General features: G+C 46.5%; 1 protein-coding gene across 8 annotated transcripts in view; it reads right to left on the bottom strand.

The window, feature by feature from the left end:
* The window catches only part of LOC144768576 (sulfotransferase 1 family member D1-like), a 434,742-nt gene that overhangs the window by 285,289 nt on the left and 129,965 nt on the right, over nt 1-19,488 (bottom strand). For 7 of the 8 annotated variants that reach the window (XM_078652353.1, XM_078652358.1, XM_078652352.1 and 4 more), the window contains one exon: nt 18,926-19,013. The exons of the other annotated variant lie outside the window; for it this stretch is intronic. In XM_078652353.1, coding sequence (XP_078508479.1) covers nt 18,926-19,013 — 88 coding nt within the window. The remainder of the gene's footprint in view (nt 1-18,925; nt 19,014-19,488) is intronic. 8 annotated transcript variants of the gene reach the window in all.

The raw sequence follows: 19,488 nt of genomic DNA, 5'->3' as shown, positions 1-19,488 counted from the left end.
AAGTAACTTGGGGCACCTAGAGCCTCTCTGGCTCGCAAAACAAATATGGGCTGTGAGGAGCCTCAGGGCTCTGAACGACAATGGGGCAGCGTTGGAGTCCTTCGTCTGGGGACTCGGCAACACAGGATGGCGCCTCGAGCCTCACAGGCTCGTGAATACAAATGCCCCAAGTAACGCAAGAGCCCTGCTCGGGGATCGACACAAGATTTGCCCCCTGAGCCTCTTGGCTTCAACAAAGAAATGCTGCACACGTTGGAGCGGCCCTCTGCCAACTGAGGCCGCTCGAAGAACCAAGAGAACCTGCCCCCGCACTCACCGGGACTTCACTGGTGCTGCGGGGGGGGGGGGCGGGAAACACTGCCGGCCTCTGTAGGTGGAGTCCCGCTCGAGGGGACTCAATTCACAATGCCCCCTGCACTCACTGGGTATCACGGGCGGCTTTGCTTCTTCCCCCGGGGCTCTCCCTTCGCTTGGGAGCCTTGGCAGGGCACGGCAGGCTGCTTCCTGCTCCTTCCTTCCTCCTTCGGCTGCTTTCCGGGGAACCAATAACCGCGCAGGTCGCCCGGCGAGCCTCCCGCAGCCTAAGCAAATGGCAGCGCGGCTCCCGGGTGACGTCAGCAGTGGTTCCCTCGGCTTTTCCTCAGCGCCTCCTCGGCCCAGGGCTGCGGCGGTGATTTCAACACGGGCCAATGCCGGGTGGGCTCCAGCTTTAAATAATTAAATAAAACGGGGCAATGCCAGGTGGGCACCGGCTGAGAAAAATATAAGCGCGCCCAGCGCTATAAGCAAAGTGAAGCGCTCCCCAGCGCCAGCAGTGAAAGGGAAGCACTCCCAGCGCTAAAGGTCACAAATAAAGCGCTCACAGCACTATGGGCCAAAAGTAAAGCTCCAGCAAGGTCTGGAGGCAGGCAGGGGGGCAAGGCTGGGCTCAGAGCCAGCTCACTGGGTCTCCAGGCAGGGAGACAATCCAAGTGGCGGTCCTCCTGGCCCCAGCAACAGCAGCAGCCCCCTCAGATAAGATCCTGGCAGAGAACAACTTGTAAGGGGGCACAGCCCCTTCTTATACTAGTAAATCCTTTGTCTGTAGGTGCAGGGTGGGGGAGAAACCAGTTGCAGCTGGTTTTGGAGCCCCCGTGATGGCCCAACCACCCCTTTCATTCACTGGGGAGGCTAGGGTCGTTAGACGCACCACAGGGGGCAGAGCCAGCATTGTGTGGGAAAAGCCCAGCCCCATCAGGAACCAGGTGCAGCCCTCCCACACATCACTCATGCTGATCTCTCCACTCACTCCTGGGCAGACCCATCCAGACTTCCTGGAGCCAGGCTTGCCAGCCAGCTCCAGCCAATCACTCACCCTCACTGCACACGCACACGCACATCAATGTCTAGAAGCGGCACTTCCCCACTAGACACATACAAGCTGCACATACCATCGCGCAGCATTCATTCTCACGAGTTCGCACATACCAAACTCGAGCCTGCACTCCCCACGCATCAGGAACTACCAGGGACACACACATTCCCCATGCATTCCTATGGGAGGGCAGGCCAGCCTCACTACACGCACGCACTTTACTCTGGGACACAGGGAAAAAGTGCGCAGAGACCCAAAAATCACTAACACAGATCAAAGACCAAAAACAAAAAGATTAGGGGTGAACCTGCCATAAGGGCCGTCGAACGCAACCCCCTTCCAGCCAAAACGCAGGGCAGACCAATCACCACCGTGATGGGCTTCCCTGCTTGGGGCGATAAAACACGGACGCGGACCCTCAACTGCAGGGACACCCTCCTGTTTTACGCCACGGTGAACCTCTGGGGTTCCTTCTAAAACTACTGTAGGGACTAACTGGGCTACCCCACTGGTACTCTCCAGCTGCCCTCGGACAGGACCAGGCCCTAGGCCACCCAGGTGCCACTGGATCCTGCCTACTCACAAAGTGGGGGGTAGTAACCCCTGGCACATAATAGCCATTCTCCACCCTTCCTGTCTGCAAGACAGGGCTAGACTGCCACTGGTTCTCCAGCCTAGGGTCTACAACCTCAGGCGGACCAGGAGTCTCAGGGAAGGCTCTCCTCCCCCTACCTCTTCTTCTAGGGTTCCTCCTCCTCCTGCGAGGGGTACCCTCTAAACACCATTCTCCCAACCTAGGGTTTAACCCCTCAGGTTGCACCGGGGTCAGAGGTGGGCTATCCCACCCTCTGCACTCCCTTCCAGAGTCCTGCTCCCTCCCAACCGGGGCGGTACATCTGGAAGAAGAACTGGTCAGGACACTGATTACAGTAGTCCCACCCTTCAGGTCAGGCGGATCCTGAACCTGGCCTTCCAACCTCTGGTCCAAAACCTTCGCTGGAACAATTGCCTGGCACTCCAGGACTTCTGGGGACTCACATACTATCCCCCAATTACTCCTTTCGCTGGACTCCTGTACCCTCCCTACCGGAGCGGTACTGCCAGACTCTAGAACCATAGAAGCTCCGCTTACAGATGCTCCAGGACCTCTACACACTAGGAGATCTCCCTCAAGTGAACTAACAGGCAAGCCTAGGTTCCCATCCTGGTGTTCCCTAAAGAAACCATCCAGGCTCTGAGGCAGGGCTTCGGGCGCCTGGGAACTCGCGGTCTCACACTCACTCCCGCTCCACTGAGACAGGCAGTAAGCCCCTACACCCTCCTCACTATACTGGGACCCAGCTGGGCTACTCTCACCCTTCTCCACCACGCTGGGCTGGAGGACACCTGACCCACTATTGTTGGAACCACTCACTAGTGACTCTTAAAGAACCTCTCGCACTGTCCCAGCGTTCCGCTTCCTCTGCAAGGTCCCAAGGACAAAAGGAACCACACCTCAACAGGTGCTGGCGCAACTCTGGACAAACAACACTGAGCAACTGCTCTTTGAGGAACATATTCACTACTCCGTCCCCCTCATTGTCCGAGTTAGCCGTCAGCCAATCCCAAATTGCATCAGAACAGTCATCCACAAAATACTTCCACTCCTGGTGGGGTGGTTTCCTAAGGTTCCTGAACTTCAACCGATACTCCTCTTCTCGGGAAACAGGTACCAGACTCGGGGAACTGGGAGTGGGACTTTCTACACTGGAATTTAAATAGCTGCCACCACTGGACTCAACCCTCCCTGGGGAATCCAGAAAACCATAACTGCACTCGGGGGATAACCTACACTCTAGGGTTACCTTCTCCCTGAACAAGGCCCTTTCAGCCTCTAGCTGGGCCTGCTCTAACTTGAGCTGTTCCATCGCTAGCTGATGCTCCCGCTCTTCCCTCCTATCCAACCACTCCTCTGGGGACAGGACAAGGGATGGGGCGCTGGTACTGACACTGGACCCAGCAAGGGACTCCCTATCTATGGGGTCCTCACTATCTGCTGGTGCCCAATCACTGTCATCTTCATCACATTCTTCAGGGCTCCCCATAGACTCACCACCCTCATGGCGTGCGGCCCGGGCCCTATCTCTCTCACTGTGCTCAAGATCCCACTGATCCTTCTGCCATCGGATCAGGCTGTCCCTAAGCTGGGACTGAGTATCCGACTCACTCACCTCCATGCCTCCCTCTTCACAGAATCTGACCAGCTCTGACCTACTGTACCTAAAAAGACCACAGAGATCAAAAACAGGCTCCATTTTGGCGGATGTTCTCAAGAAGAGTTTGACACAGTGAACCTGGGGGTCTGAGCTTAACAGGAGTACACAATTACACAAATTCAGCAAGATTCCTATCTCAGAGAACTTTAACTCCTCTGTCCAGTGTAACACACCACTCATTCACACCCCCCCCCTCGGTACGGCAGTTTCTACCACCCCTGATTCCTCAACCTGACCATAAGCGACACAGGTACCAATCTGGGAGCAGGGCGGGGAACAAATGTACTGGACAGAATTACAAAATGACACCTTTCAGGAGAAGAAATACTTGAACTTCACCAAAAAAACAATAATCCCCAAAATGTGGTTATCTAAAAATGTAGAGTTTTGTAGTGCGGCCTGTCGCCACTGTGGTACAGCGCAAACGCAAGTCCAATCCTACCGCTGCCACCAATGTTAGAAATGGTATCCCTGGCTGGCCAGGGCTTGCGCCAAAGTCAGTCAGAGACCACCACTCCTAAGTCTGGGCAAGGGAGTTACACGCCAAGATAACCCCTGCTCATCCTCTAGGTAACGTGGCGCGAGCAGCAAGGCTAAACTTGGAGGCGATGTGAGTTAAGTATTTGCGCACGCACGCCAGCAACAAGGCCCACCACAAAGGAAACTCCACACAAGGTTATATAAATATAGCCTTTGTATTACACCAAAACACATTAGATAAAAACACACACTTTACAATGTGCCAGCAGGCACGGGCAGAATTTACAGGGGATATGTACAAGACAGGGCCACCTGGACCACTGTCAGGAATCAGCAATTTTAGAAGTAACACTTTTAGAAATAGCACTTAGAACATAGAATGTAAATCACTGTAGCACAAAATAGAACATAAAGCACACAACCAGTAATCACTGGTAACCAGGACCTCACTAGCACCACCTGCACTAGGAGAAAAACCACCTAAGTATCACAATACCTGTAGGGGTATAAGCACATAACACTTGATGCATAACATACATTCAGAGGTGTAAGAAACAAAGCACATGATGCATAAACAACACATTCAGAGGTGCAGAGAAGGAAAACGCATGATGCCTAAAATCACTCAGAGGTGTATGGAAGGAAAACACATGATGCATCAACGCACAAGCAATTGCGCCAAAAATCACATTAGCCACAACCTGTGGCAGTCCCTAGGCCAACTGGCCTCTCTAGGGCTAGGACGCCCTGTGTCCCAAAGTCAGGGGCCTAAACGTAGCAGTTGCTCACAAAGTGCTGGGCAACTGGTGCGAACAATGATGGGGCCAACGTGGTAGCCTCGTAGGCTCTGCGCTTGAAGAACCAATGGGGAGCTGTGAACCTCTCTGGGCTCCTGAACCAATACAATGCCCCCTGAGCCCTCGTGGGCTCCGCACACAAAATGGCCCCCACCGTTGGGAGTCCCCCTCCTGGAGACTCGAAGTAACTTGGGGCACCTAGAGCCTGCTGTGTCACGGATGAATCTCGGCGTAGTGACTGATTCATCAGATGACGTGCTGACACAACGGCTGATCACTGACGGCCGTCTTGAAACAATTCCTTGTCAGTGCAATCTTGCAGACCTTGGATCTCCTTACTTGACGAACCAGATTTCCCTTCAGGCTGCCCACATTGGATCCATGGGATACTCCTAATACATCTGTGGTATTCCGGTTGCGCAGAATTCAATCAAGCACGCTCCATTTCAGACAACCCTGTCCTGATGATGATCCAAACTAACATGGATCGAAACGCCGTCGACCTAACAGCACAACTATAGGCGTACTTATCCCCTGTGGCTCAACAACCGATTGAAAATTTGTGTATTGTGATATCACGTGGTCACCTACCTTGGAGCCACTCACTGTAAATTATCTGCACTTTGTCACAGTGCGCCGCTCTCGCTGTTCACTTCCTCACTTGCGTCGCCACTCTCGTCACTATCATTCTAAGCACCAAGTGTTTTATGGTTGTCATTAATTCATTTATGCAGTGCTGCTTCTAACTGTATATTCTCCGACCACAACGTATGTTGCAATATAAAGATGATTAACTATCTTTTTTCAAATCTATGTAGTGTCTCCTTCTTTCCTTGCAAGTAATGCTGTATGCATGCATAATTAATTGCCTACATATCCTTACCAATCAGGACATTGTTTCGTAAATGGAATCAGTCTCAACACCAATCCTTTAGTTTATGTTATCTAAACAAGCAGATCCTATATAGATTTGTAGTAACTACATGAAAATGTCAGTGATGGCTTTTCAATTATTCCACAACAAGATTAGCTAGTAAAACAATGTAGGCTTGAATACCAACCGCTGTACACTGATTTTAGAAGCTGACTTAGTATATGGTGCTCATTTATGTAAGTGTAGCACTCTGCACTAATCCAGACATCCCTTATGGTGATTTTAGTGGTCTTAGACAACCTTAGAAAGCTCTCTAAGTGGTAGCTGTGGAAAGCAGCCTTCATGCTTAGTACAGAAGGAGTTTAAAGCAGCTTGTTTTACCAGAACGTAATCTTATTGGTATGGGTTAAGTGAAGAAGAACCACATAGTGTATTTGTAAAAATAGGTATTTATTATAAGACACTCACTAACACATGATATCTCCTACCCAGAGAGATAACACAATGCACATGATACTTTGCAAATAAAACTGGTAAGTAGCACAAATACACAATGGTCTCCAGGGAGAGGCCAAACCATATACTAAAATAGTGGAATGCGAACAATGACTCAAGATGAGAGTGGACCCATAAGACATAAAAGAGCTGGGGACCCAAGGAACCACTTACGGTGGGTATCTCAGAACCCACAGCGGAGTCTGTAGTGTGGGAACACAACAGACCCTGAAGACACCCCGTGGAAGATGGAAGGTTGTAGAGTCACCCCACCCGTGGATACCTCAGGAACCAGGATACCTTCACCAGGGAAGCCGGGTGCATAGGTGTCAAATGGCATCAGAAAATGCCTTAGACCGCAATGGAGGTCTTCAGGAAAGAGACTGCTGGAGAAAAAGGCAAAGGAGTCCGATGGAACCCAAGGTGGATTCAAGATAAGAGGTACCTGCAAGCAGAGGGGACAGAGTCTATGCCACACAGGAGTGACCAGGAGGTACAGGAGAAAAATTCCCACAAATTTTGGGAATGCAGTAGAGGTTTACAGCGCCCTTCTAGTTGCAGCTGTGCGGACCAGGTGACACCGTGGAAGCAGTTTACGAGCTGGCTCACGTCGGGTGTCGAGAGCGAGGGAGTCAGCTTCTGGCAGGGGCACCAACAAGCCTTGGCAGCAGCAAGCAACATGGTTGATGAAAAAGGTGCAGTGACGGAACCAGCAAGGTCCAAGTGACTCCCCACAAGCAGGTAAGTCAGAACAGGCCCGAGCAAGCAGGGGAGCCCACTGAAGGCAAAGACCCTCAAAGGGACCCACAGGCCAAAGGCACAGGAGTCGCAAGAGGCTGGAACTTCTTGGAGCCTGAAGATCTCTGGAAGAAAGAGTCAACAAGCCTTGGCAACAGCAAGTTAATGCGGTGCACTGGGGTACTGGTCCAGTGGTTCCAACGAGAGATACTCGGCCTCAAACTCTGTATGAAGACAGTGCAGGCCTCAGGGGAGTTGCAGACCCACCACCTGTGTTGCTGAGCCATTCGGAGAGACCATGGGAGCCCAGGAGCGCTAAGAGACCGGCCGGTGATTATGCGCAATACAAATACCAGTTAACATAATATAACATAACCAGATAAGCAGACCGTTCAGCTATGTTGCAGTGCCTGCAGATGCAGGGGAGTGACTTCTTCACTCCAAGCGAGATTTCTTCAGGTGGCTTTGGATGTCTATAGGTCTAGTGAAGAACCTGTATGGAGCACATACCCAGACATTGCTTAAGACCAGCAGGACAACGAGAGAAAGAGCAGCAGGAATCTTCCCCAGTGCAGTCTCGGTTCCCAAAGCAAAGTCCAGCGAAGTCAAGTATGTCCAGACAGTTGAAGGTGAAGTGGTATGTGATCTGACTATTGTCCCACAAAGAATCTAGGGACCCACAGATATACCCTTAACTACCCTTAGGAAAGGGTTGGGACAATCCAGGGGTCCCTCCCAAAGGAGGGGCTGGACAGTGGGGAGGATACTCCCATGTCCCTTATCCAGTTTCCGCTCCAGAGCGGGAGCCAATAGCTCCCTGAACTGGATTGAACTGAAGTATGCAAGGAGGGCACCAAATGTGCCCTTCAAACAGTCTCAGTGGTGCTGGCAAGCACCCCCACCCTGCTCCAATACACTAAACCCTGTATGGGAGGTGGTCACTCCTCCCTGTGATAGGATATCTATTGTTCAGCTTTTCCCTGCTCGAGATTGGCTCAGCAGCAGGAGGGCAGAAACATGTCTCAGGCCAGCAGCAGCCCTAGCTTGCTATCCAGTTCTGGAAGACTGCTACCGAGAGCACTGAGGGCCTCCCGGAAGAGCTTTACAGTGCATGGAATCATACCTCCCACACCATTTATGGTATGGGGTATGATTCCAACATATTTGATAACAAACATGACAGGGGTTGTTACAGCTAGTTAATAGAGATGGTCATCGCGTAATGACGTATAGCCACTTGATATGTCTAAATGGCTGATGCGCCTACAGCCCAGAGAGAATGGACTCCGAAGGTTGTAGGGGTGTCCTGCTCATGCAGGGGCACCTTCACACTTAGAACCTAGCACCCTGCCTTCAGGATTGAAAGGCCTGTCTTAGGGGTGACTAATAGGTTTTAAGTGCAGTGACCTCAGGTAAAAGGATACTTATATATGTTGTAAGTGGTGCTAGCACCAGCTTACACAGGCTGCAATGGCAGGCCTGTAGTCACAATTGGAGTGGTCTCTCATGGGTAGCATAACACATGCTTCAGTCCATGGTGTACCTATGCCCTGGGTACCTTAGTATCATTTGCTAGAGACTTATCTGGGTACACCAGTAGCCAATCTGGCATGTTCCTAAGTACTCACCATGTCCAATTTAGGGAAGAAGCACAGAGACTGGGGTCCTGGTTAGCAGGATTAGACAAAATTGACATGTATCAAAAATTATGATGTGTTCATACAGGTGTGTTTAATTACTATCCAATTATAAACATATGCTTTACACAAATTTTGAATAACTTGGATTATAATTTAGTAATTGCACTAGACAAGGTAAACAATTGTAAAATCACTTCGTTCTAAACGTAAATCATGTTATGTATTTATATAAGTAACATTTCCCCTTGTATAGTGTATTTTCTGAATTAGCATTTTCTGTATTTCATAATTTTTTATCAATGTGTAAATATATGATTATCTTTTTTCGCTTATTAAGTTAAAATAAACACACTTGCATTAACACCTTAAAAAACTTCAGTTGTGTTTTTTTGGTGCGAGTGTCAGTCATCCTGATGAATGCTTGAACCAAAATGTCCTTAACAATTTTTATATCAATAATGTTTAGGCTGTACAAATATGTCATTTTAAAAACATTTGTATTTTCTGTCATTAACTTAAGCAAAAATATAGATTTCCCATTTTCATTATTAACATTTCTAATAATTAATAAGTTGTAAATGAATAATGTCAGGAAAAACTTTCTAAAATGAAGATATTTTTATTTTTAAATGAGATACTTCTCTCAAAGTTTTATTCAATTAAAAAGACAAAAGGAGGAGGAGGAGCTACGCAAGCAACCAAGATGGCCGCATAAGCTCCCGGCTCCGTCGACCTCCGTCGCTGGCAGACTCATCCTGAACTTCATCCTGACCTCCCGCCAGACTCCCGTGTGTCTGAATCGTTGCTGAGCCCAGGGGGGCAATCCCGGAGTTTTTCTCGCCTTTATTGACGAAGTTACACCGTCTTTCATTTTTGGGCCTCCTCCAGTGTGTAAGCCGGGGCCTCGAGTACTGACCCAGCCGGGTTTCAGTTGAACAACATCGGCCGCGGGTGCCCGGCAGTGTCCGGTCTCATCTGAGTGGAATATATTCTCTAGCCTGGTGGTGGTCTTTGGTCCCTGCGAATACTGGACGAACGGCGACGAGACGTGGTTGCCACGGTGGGTGGGGGGCCAGGTCCCGGGACCCTGCTGCAGCCCTCGGGGTCCGCGGGTGGGGCCCCCGCTCTCGGCAGTGGTGTAACGGTTGCCAAGCCTGTGAGTCGCCAGTTGCCTCCGTCCACTCCGCGCCTGTTGGTTCCCCCGGAGTAGCCGGCCTCCGGGGTTGAAGATCTGCTTTCTTATCGTTCGCGCGGAGATGGATCGGACAGTGTGTGGAACGACCCTGGGGACCGTAATGGTCGCCATCGGGGCTCTTCGCCTGCAAATGGAGGCTGCTCTCCACAATTTGACTGTGCGCCTCGAGACTGTTTGCTTGAGACCGGACTCCAGCCTTGTGTCCGACCTGCAACATACGGTTACCCCCGCGAAGCTTGATCTACCTCGAGAGGAGAACCCCGAATATGTTCTGAAACTGGTGCCAGTTGTACCCGCACGATTACAGCGATACGTTACTGGAGCCCCTGAACACCTAGCAAGATTGGCGAAGTCATCGCCCGCACAGGACTTACTTCTTCCTTCTCTACTGGAGACCTCCACTAATATTTTTTGGATTGACTTTCGTGTATCCGATAGACTTCGAGACTTAACCTTTTTGACTCTTTCAGGCTATATTGATCTCCTTTTTCAACAACGCTTTGACTCTTTTGGTACTATATTGGTTCTCCTGGATGGGGTTTGTGCAGTGGATCGTAAGGGCCAGGGCTGAATTTGACTTGAGTTCGGTACAGTGACTTTCTTTTGGCACTGCTGGGTTGTATCTGTGGGAGTGCGGGCCAGATGGAATTCTTATCGTCTGTGTTTGTTGTGACTGCTGCGATCGAAAAGGGATTTGCTGCCTCTGTGGTGTCGGGGGCTGGGCGGGACGGTCTTTTCTTTGTTGGTGGCTCCCCTATTGGTTTGCTTCTTAATCTGTTACAACTTGCTTAATATCACGGTAGGGGATGTCTGCTCTTGGCGGGGGGGAGGGGAGTCCGGGAGCCCGTATCGTCTTGTAGTACATCTCCTCCTCCATCTTTTCCCTTCCTTGGGGTGTAGTTTAGGGGGTGACAGGCACGCTGCTAGTGGGGTTAGGTCGTAGCCATCTGCAGGGGTGCAGGGTGGGGGGTTGAGTTTTTTTTTTTTTTTCCTTTATTTTGTTCTATGACCTTTCTATTCCCCTTTCCCTTCTTCACAAGAGATGTGGCATATTCTCCAGATCTTTTTGCCCCTCATATCCGGGTGTCGAGTGTTCAATTTGCGTATCCTGTATTCCTGGTGGGCGGGCTCTGATAAGGTTTGGGAACCGAGACTGCATCTGGGAAGACTCCTGCAGCTCCTGGTATCATTGTCCTGCCAGTCTTCTGCGTTGTCTGTGCTCCATACAGGTTCTTCTCCAGGCCTGTGGGCATCCAAGATACCCGAAGGAATCTCCCTTGGAGTGAAGGAGTCACTCCCCTGCATCTGCGGGCACCGTAATGAAGCTGACCAGACTGTTGCTCCTGAGCTCCCATGGACTCCAAAAGGTTCAGCAACACAGATGGTGATTTTGCAACTCTCCCAAGGCCTGCACTGTCTTTACATCAACTTTGAAGGTAGTATCCCTCAATGGAACTGCTGGAGCACTACCCTTGTGCACCGTGTTGACTTGCTATTGCCAAGGCATATTGAGTCTCTCCTCCAGGGAGGTTCGAGCTCCAAGAAGCTCTAGCATCTCTTGCTACCAAGATCATCATCTTATGGTCACCACATCTTCTGCAACATGGGCCTGCATCCTTGGTGAGCTGTTTGAGGTACTCTTGCGACTCCTGTGCCTCTGGCCTGTGGGTCCTTTTGAGTGCGTTCTTTGGCTCCAGTGGGCTCCCCTGTTTGCTCAGGGCCTACTCTGAATTACCGGTTAGTGGCGAGTCCCTTGGACCTTGCTGATCCCAACACTGTACCTTTTTTGTCTGCCACACTTGTTGCCGCTGCCAAGGCATGTTGGATCTCCCGCTGGTCACTGACCCCCTGGCTGTTGAGATCCAACGTGATACAGCTCGTGAATGACTTCTGGTCATCCCCAGCATTGCCTGGTCCGCAAAGCTGCAGCTCCAAGGTCACCGTCAACTCTACTGCATCTTCTGACAACGGTGGGCATTTGTCTTCCATGCCTCCTGGTCACTCCTGAGTGGCATAGTCTATTCCCTCTGCCTGCAGGCACCGCTCTTCTTGAATCCACCCTTGGGTTCCACCAGACTCTTTCTCCTTCACCAGCAGCATACTTACTGAAGTCCTCCATTATGGTCTACGGTGGTTTCCAATGTTGCTTCGCACCTATGCACCCGGCTTCCCTGGTATAGGTATAATGGTTCCTGGGGTAACCAAGGATGGGGTGACTCTCCAAACTTCCATCCTCTACTGGGTTTCTTCAGGGTCCTCTGTGAAAGGTCCTTCTTCAAAACAACTGTGACTTCCTGTTTGACTTGTATTGAGACCATGGTAGTATTCCCACTCTGCACAGGGCCTCGTAGGGTTCCTGGGTACGTACCTTGGGTGGTTCCTTGGGTCCCGAGCTCTCTTACATCTTCTGGGTCCAGTCTCGACTTAGGTCTTGGTTTGCATTCCACTTTATTAGTCAGACCCTCCAGCTTATCGCGATTTCGCGATTTGCAAAAAAATCGCGAAATCGGCCGATCTGTTTAAATGCCGCGATATTTGGGCAAAAGCCCGCGAAATTTGCCGTTTCCGCCTTAAAATCCAGCCCATTTTCAATTCCCCAGCTGTAGGGCGAGCTAAAAGGTGTGAGAGCGCGACCCTTTGTGAAACGCCCTCTGTCATTCATCGGCCATCCTGTGGTGAGGTGATCTGCGGGCCCCCCACTGACTGACTGTTGCTGAAACGCATTTGATGTGTCGGTGTTGGGGGTAACACCCTCATTCGGGTGCTAATCTGTCCACCTCTGCACCAATACAGACGAACAATCACTGGAGTAAACACTTCTGACTTAGTAAGTGCGTGGAGAGGTCAGATAGAGGGGAGGGATTTGGGAGGTGCTGAAATAGAGATTAAAATGTACAGACCATTCCGAAAAGACGGGGCTTCGAAGGAGCGCTGGGCGCTGCACTTCTGTCGTCTGGTGTAATCGATGCTCTCACCCAAATGATTTATAGCTACAAAGTATACAACAGAATGGAACTCGCCACGGAGAGCAAAAGAAAATACACTGTAGTTCAATAATATTGTAGGGACCAATACTGCTGAAATGGAAGAATGAAACTTCCTTGAAAGTCTGAGAAAGCCAAGTGCCCCCTCTAGTGGAAAATATAGAGATCTGTTGAGCACCATTTATTATTACATCTCAATAAGGGGTGGTGGAGGGATATAAATGATGCAGCAGGTGCAGTGGTGCCGGGACCCCAGGTTGTGGAATGCCCACTGAAGATCAAATATGGCGCCCTTGCTTTTACAACTCACTCGGGGGTTAGCGGCCTATTTTCCTTTGTTTGTATTAGGGCCCATTGCAATCTAATTTCGCCACAGATCGCAGTTTAGTCATACTACAATGCATTACGTCCTTACATTTATTTAGGTTTGTCATGCTGTGCTCGAGCAGAAGCGAATTCCAATGCGAAGAGGAACCGAAATCCTTGGCTAGGGGGCTGTCTGTTAATAGTAATCGTTTTCATTCAATGTCTTTTCAGTCATTCCGACATCTATGGGGTGTGTTATTTACAGCATGTAGCTCTGTGATGCTCACCTTCTGTGTTCAGCGGCCATCCACTTTAGGACAAGCATTTACAATGCAATGGTCTCGGCATCATTAAAGGTATGCAACACCCACCCCCATATAAAAGAAATACACTTCTATGAAGAATGAATAACTCAAACAGTAAGATATCTGTGTTTGGTGTTGCGAAAAACCCAAAATAAAATGCCGCTAAATGCCGCTAAATTTCCATTTTTGTGCCGCTAAATTTTCATTTTTGTGCCGCTAAATTTGCCAATCCATGCCGCTATATCCTGGGGGGTCTGATTAGTATATAGTTTGGCCTCCCCCTGGAGACCACTGTGTATTGGTGCTTTGTACGTGTTCTATTACTGAAGTATTGTGTGTATTGTGATTATCTCTCTAGGGAGGAGATATTGCAATGTGTTAGTGAGTGTTTATAATAAATACATCATCTTTCTTAACTACACTGTGTGGTTATTTTTTCACTTACCCTACACTATATGATTAGTACTGGTAAAACAAGCTGTTTTACACTCCTGGACTAAGCCTGTGGTTGTCTAAGACCACTAAAATCTCCATAAGGGTTGTCTGGATTAGTGCAGGAAGCTTCACTTAATTAAGTGTGCACCATATTCTAAGCCAGCCGCCTACACTATGGCTTTGTTGCCTATACCTTGACTCCAAAACAGACTTCAAATGGTAACCTCAGGAAGGAGCATGTATTGGGTACAGGGCAGGTAACTTAAAGCTTTTTCTTGAGAGGGGTGGATTTAGGTTTGGGCGGGGTCAAATACGGATAAGAAAAGAAATCAACAGGAGGACTGAGGGTAGGAGGGGGGATATAGGATTGGCTTTGGGAGTTAGAGGGAGCTGGAGTAGTTGATGTGCCAGTGTCTGTATGTTTAGTAGTTGTATGGGGTCTGGTGTTTGTTGTGTATGTTGGATGTGTGTTTTTTGGCTGGTGTTGATATTCAGGTGAGTGAATGAATTTGCTTTTGGTTGGTGTTATTTTGCGTGTAGATGTGATTTTGTGTGAGTGTGCTGATGTGGTGGTTGGGGTGGTTGTGGGTGTGGTGGTGGTTGTGGGTGTGGTGGTGGTGTGGGTATGGGTATAATGGTGGGGCTTGGGTGTGTGTAGGTGGTTGTGGATGTGGGTGTGGTGGTGGTTGTGGTGCTTGTGGGTGTGGTAGTTTTTATGGTGGTTGTGAGTGTTATGCTTGTGGGTATAGTTTCAATAGCGTATGTATATTGTTTGTGTTTCTTTGTGCATTTATGTTTATGTGTGTGTATGAGATTGTGCAGCTTGTGTCTATTGTAGGGGTCCCTGTTAATAAGTGGGCGTGCTTGGGATTGGGGTGGGAGTTAGGATTGATATTGAGGATGGGACTGGAGTTGGGGCAGGCGGTTAGGCTGGTTGTGAGGCCGGGGTGAGAGAGGAGGCTGCTGTTTTGGCAAGCAATATCTACATGCCAGACACTGAACTGTGAATGGCATCCAGAAATGTAACCATTTGTTGCATTTGGCAGCTTAGGCCCTGGATTTCTTTCACTATTGCATCATGGCCTACAGAGATGCTGCATAAGAGGTCAATATCCTCCTCACTCAGCGCAGCCAGGGTGACAAGGGTGACCTGAGATGCTTATGGTGAAGGAGACCCCCAGCCCTTTTAGGGGGTGGGGTTTGGCCACCTGGGGGAGTAAGAGGGAGGATGGAGATGTGTCTGGGTGTTGGACAAGGATGATGTTGGTACAGTTCTGGTAGGATCATCCACCACTAGGGACTGGTCACTAGTGAAGGCCTTCAAAGAAGATGACGAGGTGGTGGCCTGCTATCCAGTCCCCTCACCCTTCTTGCCACTGTGTCCATTGGTGTCAGAGGTTTCACCACCTGAAACACAGTGACCAGACGCTTTCCTTCCTTCTGGGATAATGTCTCCTTCACCTGATCTTGAATATGCTGTAAAGACATATACAATACTTTTATGGTATCTGTGTAAACATAACTGATCAAGAAATTTTTTTCTCAAAACATTTTCCAAGTGTTCATATTTCACCTTCTTCAAGGCTTTTAAACTTTGGCCTATGTTTATCTTGATCTCCTCCATGTAGGGAACGTCCTCAGAAACCATTTGGTCACAGATTTGTAATTTTCTATTATTGCTCCTACCTTATGTTTGATAATTTTCCTTAAACATTTCCAATTCTCTCCAAGAACTGTTTCACAAAATGGTTCTGATTTGTTGTTTAGAAGAGTGACTTACATCACAAAAATTAATAAAAACAAAAGTCCATTTGACCATTGTGTGTACAAGGTATAAAAAGTGGATTTTTACTTTTAAAAATATGAATCAATGTGCGTTCATATTTACTGTAATGTTGAACCAATATTTGTATAAACTGAATGCCTGTTTCTTTTGTTTGGGCATTTCACAATGGGCATTTCACAATGGTAACACTTACTTTAAGCAAGTTAAGTTTTTTTTAAGATGTTAAAATGATTTTTATGGATTCAGTACCTAAGTTGCTTATTAATGTATCACAGCCTGTGTATTTACTTATGCCACTGAAAAAATCCAAAAATAATATTTTGGGCAATTTCAAACTACTTCTACATCAGAAGTAAATATATATGGCTTGATTGATGTCAACAAAATGTTAATTGCACTCCAAAATATTTAAAGATATTTTTAGTTTGTTTTACCATTGTGAAAATACATTAAGCAAATATTCTTTTGTCAAAAATGTGTACAACATTACAGTAAATTTTAAACACATTGATATATATATATTACTAAAATGATAAATCAAAATACAATTTACAATATAATTTTTTTTTTACTTCGATGCATTTCGAAAATTTCCTAAGGAGTCATTTTTTGTGCTTGATTTTGACTGTTGCAGATGGGACACCCCAACATATGTAACGGAACATTCCATCTGCAAAAGTCCTTTAAGTAATATATTTTTGTAGATCATTGATTTAGCATCTGGAGATAACAAAGGACATACAACAAATGTTTTGGGTATGTGCTACTCTGTCACCAATGTGTTGAAATTCTTGTTTTTCCTAAAATGAACGTCTATCAAAATAATTTTTTATTAAACCAACTGGCTTACATTCATGTTTATGAATAAGTAAGATATCATGCAAATATATAATTTTTACCATAAATTAAACTGTGATTAGAAACATAATTTTAATGTTTTTAATCAAACATATAGCTATTCAATCTCATGTTCCTAGTCTTTTTTGCTCATATGTTTATTATTGTTTATTTATAATAATAACTCACTAATCTGGCGTTTTAAACATACACTGTATCATAAGTGCATTTTATGCTATTTCACTGGCAATAGGGCTCAAGTAACATCCTTCACAATTGTGACAGAGTATCACACCGCCACAATAAAAAATTGTGCCCAGTTTGGGACAACTCTCCCTTATAACATCAAACAAAATCATGTTTAATTTTTTTAGGCAGCCATGCGTCTGCTCTAAACAGTCCTTTGTAAGTGATCAGAAATATATTGGTATTATTTTTAACCCTGGGAGTAGGACTACGCTAAGTAGTTTGCGCTACTATGCGCTAAGCGAATTGCATGCAGCACTGTGCAAAAACGCGTAGTGTAGTGGGCATTTTTTGCTTGCTCGTGGTCCTCAACGTCAAGTTGGCGATCATGAGCGAGCAAAATCAACATCCAGCGAGACCTTTCCCCGTTCGCGATCAGCAACATCAAGTTGCCGATTGCGAGCGTGGAAAATATACCTCCTGGCGAGATTCTCAACGCGGGGAGGTCAGGTTTCTCATTGCGAATGGTAGGGTATGCTCGCGACCGCTCGCAATGAGAAACTACTAGTCCGCGTTGAGAAAGCTGCTGCTACAGTACAGATCTACTCGAGCGGCTGAAAATGTCTGCTTGCACTGTGCAAGATGCAGTTTGCAATGATTGCACAGTATGGACAAACATCCGGCACTGTGCAATCAGTGTGAACAGCATTTTCCCTACCGCACTACGCAGTTCACGTAGCTACTCATAGCCTGTGTAGTGCGAAGGGCACTTCGTGTAGCTACGCGTAGCACTACTACGCAAACTACGCCCAGGGTTAATTATTTTCCACAATTGTATAATAAAAACATATCATGATACTATGGTGATCTGGCTGCATTACATCATTACCCACGTCATGAGAATCTAGAATGTATTATGTATTGCCTGTCTGAGACATTCTATGTACCACAGTTACTTGGGATCTGCAACAGCTGTGACCAATACACCTACACCTTGAAGTACCCACATTTGATGGTTCATTACTTCATTACAAATTGGCGATGATTTGGTCACAGAAAAGAACTCACGCATCAAAGGAGAGTTTTTATTCATCAAGAATCTACTTTTCAAGAAGAACACTGTTTTATTTGAAAAATTGGAACAGACTTGTTTTAGCTCAAGTGGAACAGGTTTGTATATTTTCATTTTATACTCTACCTCAGCGTAAAATAATTATTTTTGAACTTAAAAACTTAAAAATTGAAGACTGAGTCAGAAGGAAACTGTAATTGTTATTCTTAAAGGATGCGCACATTTCTCTGAAGTTTTGTCGTAATTCATCTTTATTTCTAAACTTTTGACAGTCTGTTAACTACAGAAATACTTCGAACGGTGGACAAGGAAGTTATTTAAATCGTAATGCATTTCTGAAGCGCTGTCACTTTAAATAGTTCGAACTGTAAACTGAACGCAAAGAGGTTATTTAAGTTGTGATACATTCCTGAAGCGCTGTTTATTTTCATTGAAGCACCAGATCGGTTTCTTAGAAATGCATCCACGAGCCTGTTTCATCTCATGTATTTAAAAAAAAAAAAAATAGCCTGCAGCATGTTTCTGGATTAGCTCAACTACCTGCCGGTTTCAAATGTCGAGTGAAATCCTTTACATGAAATAAAAACTGTGGATCTACCTTGTGTTTGTCTAGACGGTCTGATAAATCTTAAAAAGTAAATATTCTCTGCACGAAACAAAGCTGTGTTTCTAATTGACGGAGATGGTATTTCAAATGTAAACAACCATCTGAGCGTTTGTGCTGACAAGCGCGTGTGATTTAATGCGCATTGAATTGAACGAAGTGAAGCATTTTGAACTAATTGAACAGAGACATTAGTCTTTTGATGTGCAACAAGGCGTAAAGATATTTGCCACAGTGTTTGTAACGTCAAAGACAAAGTTATTGAACATTTACAGCGACGCGTGCAAGTGAGTGTGAAGAGGCTCATGCTTGAAACACTGGTTGTTAAGGATCCCATCTGGAAATTAAATATAAACAGCGGCGCGTGTATCAGAGCGTGATGAAGCTTGTGATTGATGCGCATGCTGTAAGCAGCTTGTCATGAAATACAAATAGTGACACTTTTAAACTAAACTAACACGGAAAGGAAATTACAGAGTAACTCGATATTTCATGATTAACAGGCACGTGCGCAGCTCAAAAGAAACTCATTAGTAAACAAATACGAAAAGGAAATTACAGAATTAAACGGATTTTACTCACTCGATCAGATAAGAAGCCTCGAGTGAGGGACATTCCTCATTCTCCAACAATTTTTTTTTCCCTTTTATTAAGCAGTTCTTGAGTAACACTGAAAGAGTAAAAATTGAAGAAGGACTAAACAACTGAAACGCTGACTTTCAGAAGATAAAACCCATCAGAAAGTGGTCTGACAATTGAGAAAGGACTAAAGAGAACAAACATTGAAGGACTAAACAACTACAAAGCTGACCTCAATAAATTGAGTGGCAATTGGACAAGGATTAAAAAGAAGAGATTAAAAATATTGTTTATGTTTCAAAGAAATATATCCGTGATCTGCACACGCAGAACACTATTATTACTCTAATTTTGACATAATATAAATTTTTCTTTTTACAGGAAAAACAATATGACATTGCTCATTAATATTTTGGAAAAAATTACACCTGTAGTATAGACATACCTTATAGAGTGATATTTTGGCTTGCAAATGTTATATTGTTTTTATTGGTGAATGCTACATATACATATTAAGTTTTAGAGGCTTAAGCTATAATCGTGTGTCTTGCCCATTGAGTAATGGC

This window comes from Lissotriton helveticus, chromosome 7 (genome assembly GCF_964261635.1).
Source record: "Lissotriton helveticus chromosome 7, aLisHel1.1, whole genome shotgun sequence".
In the NCBI taxonomy this organism is placed as follows: Eukaryota; Metazoa; Chordata; class Amphibia; order Caudata; family Salamandridae; genus Lissotriton; species Lissotriton helveticus.
The sequence above is the reverse complement of the archived record's forward strand: the minus strand, read 5'-3'. Positions and strand labels throughout refer to the sequence as shown.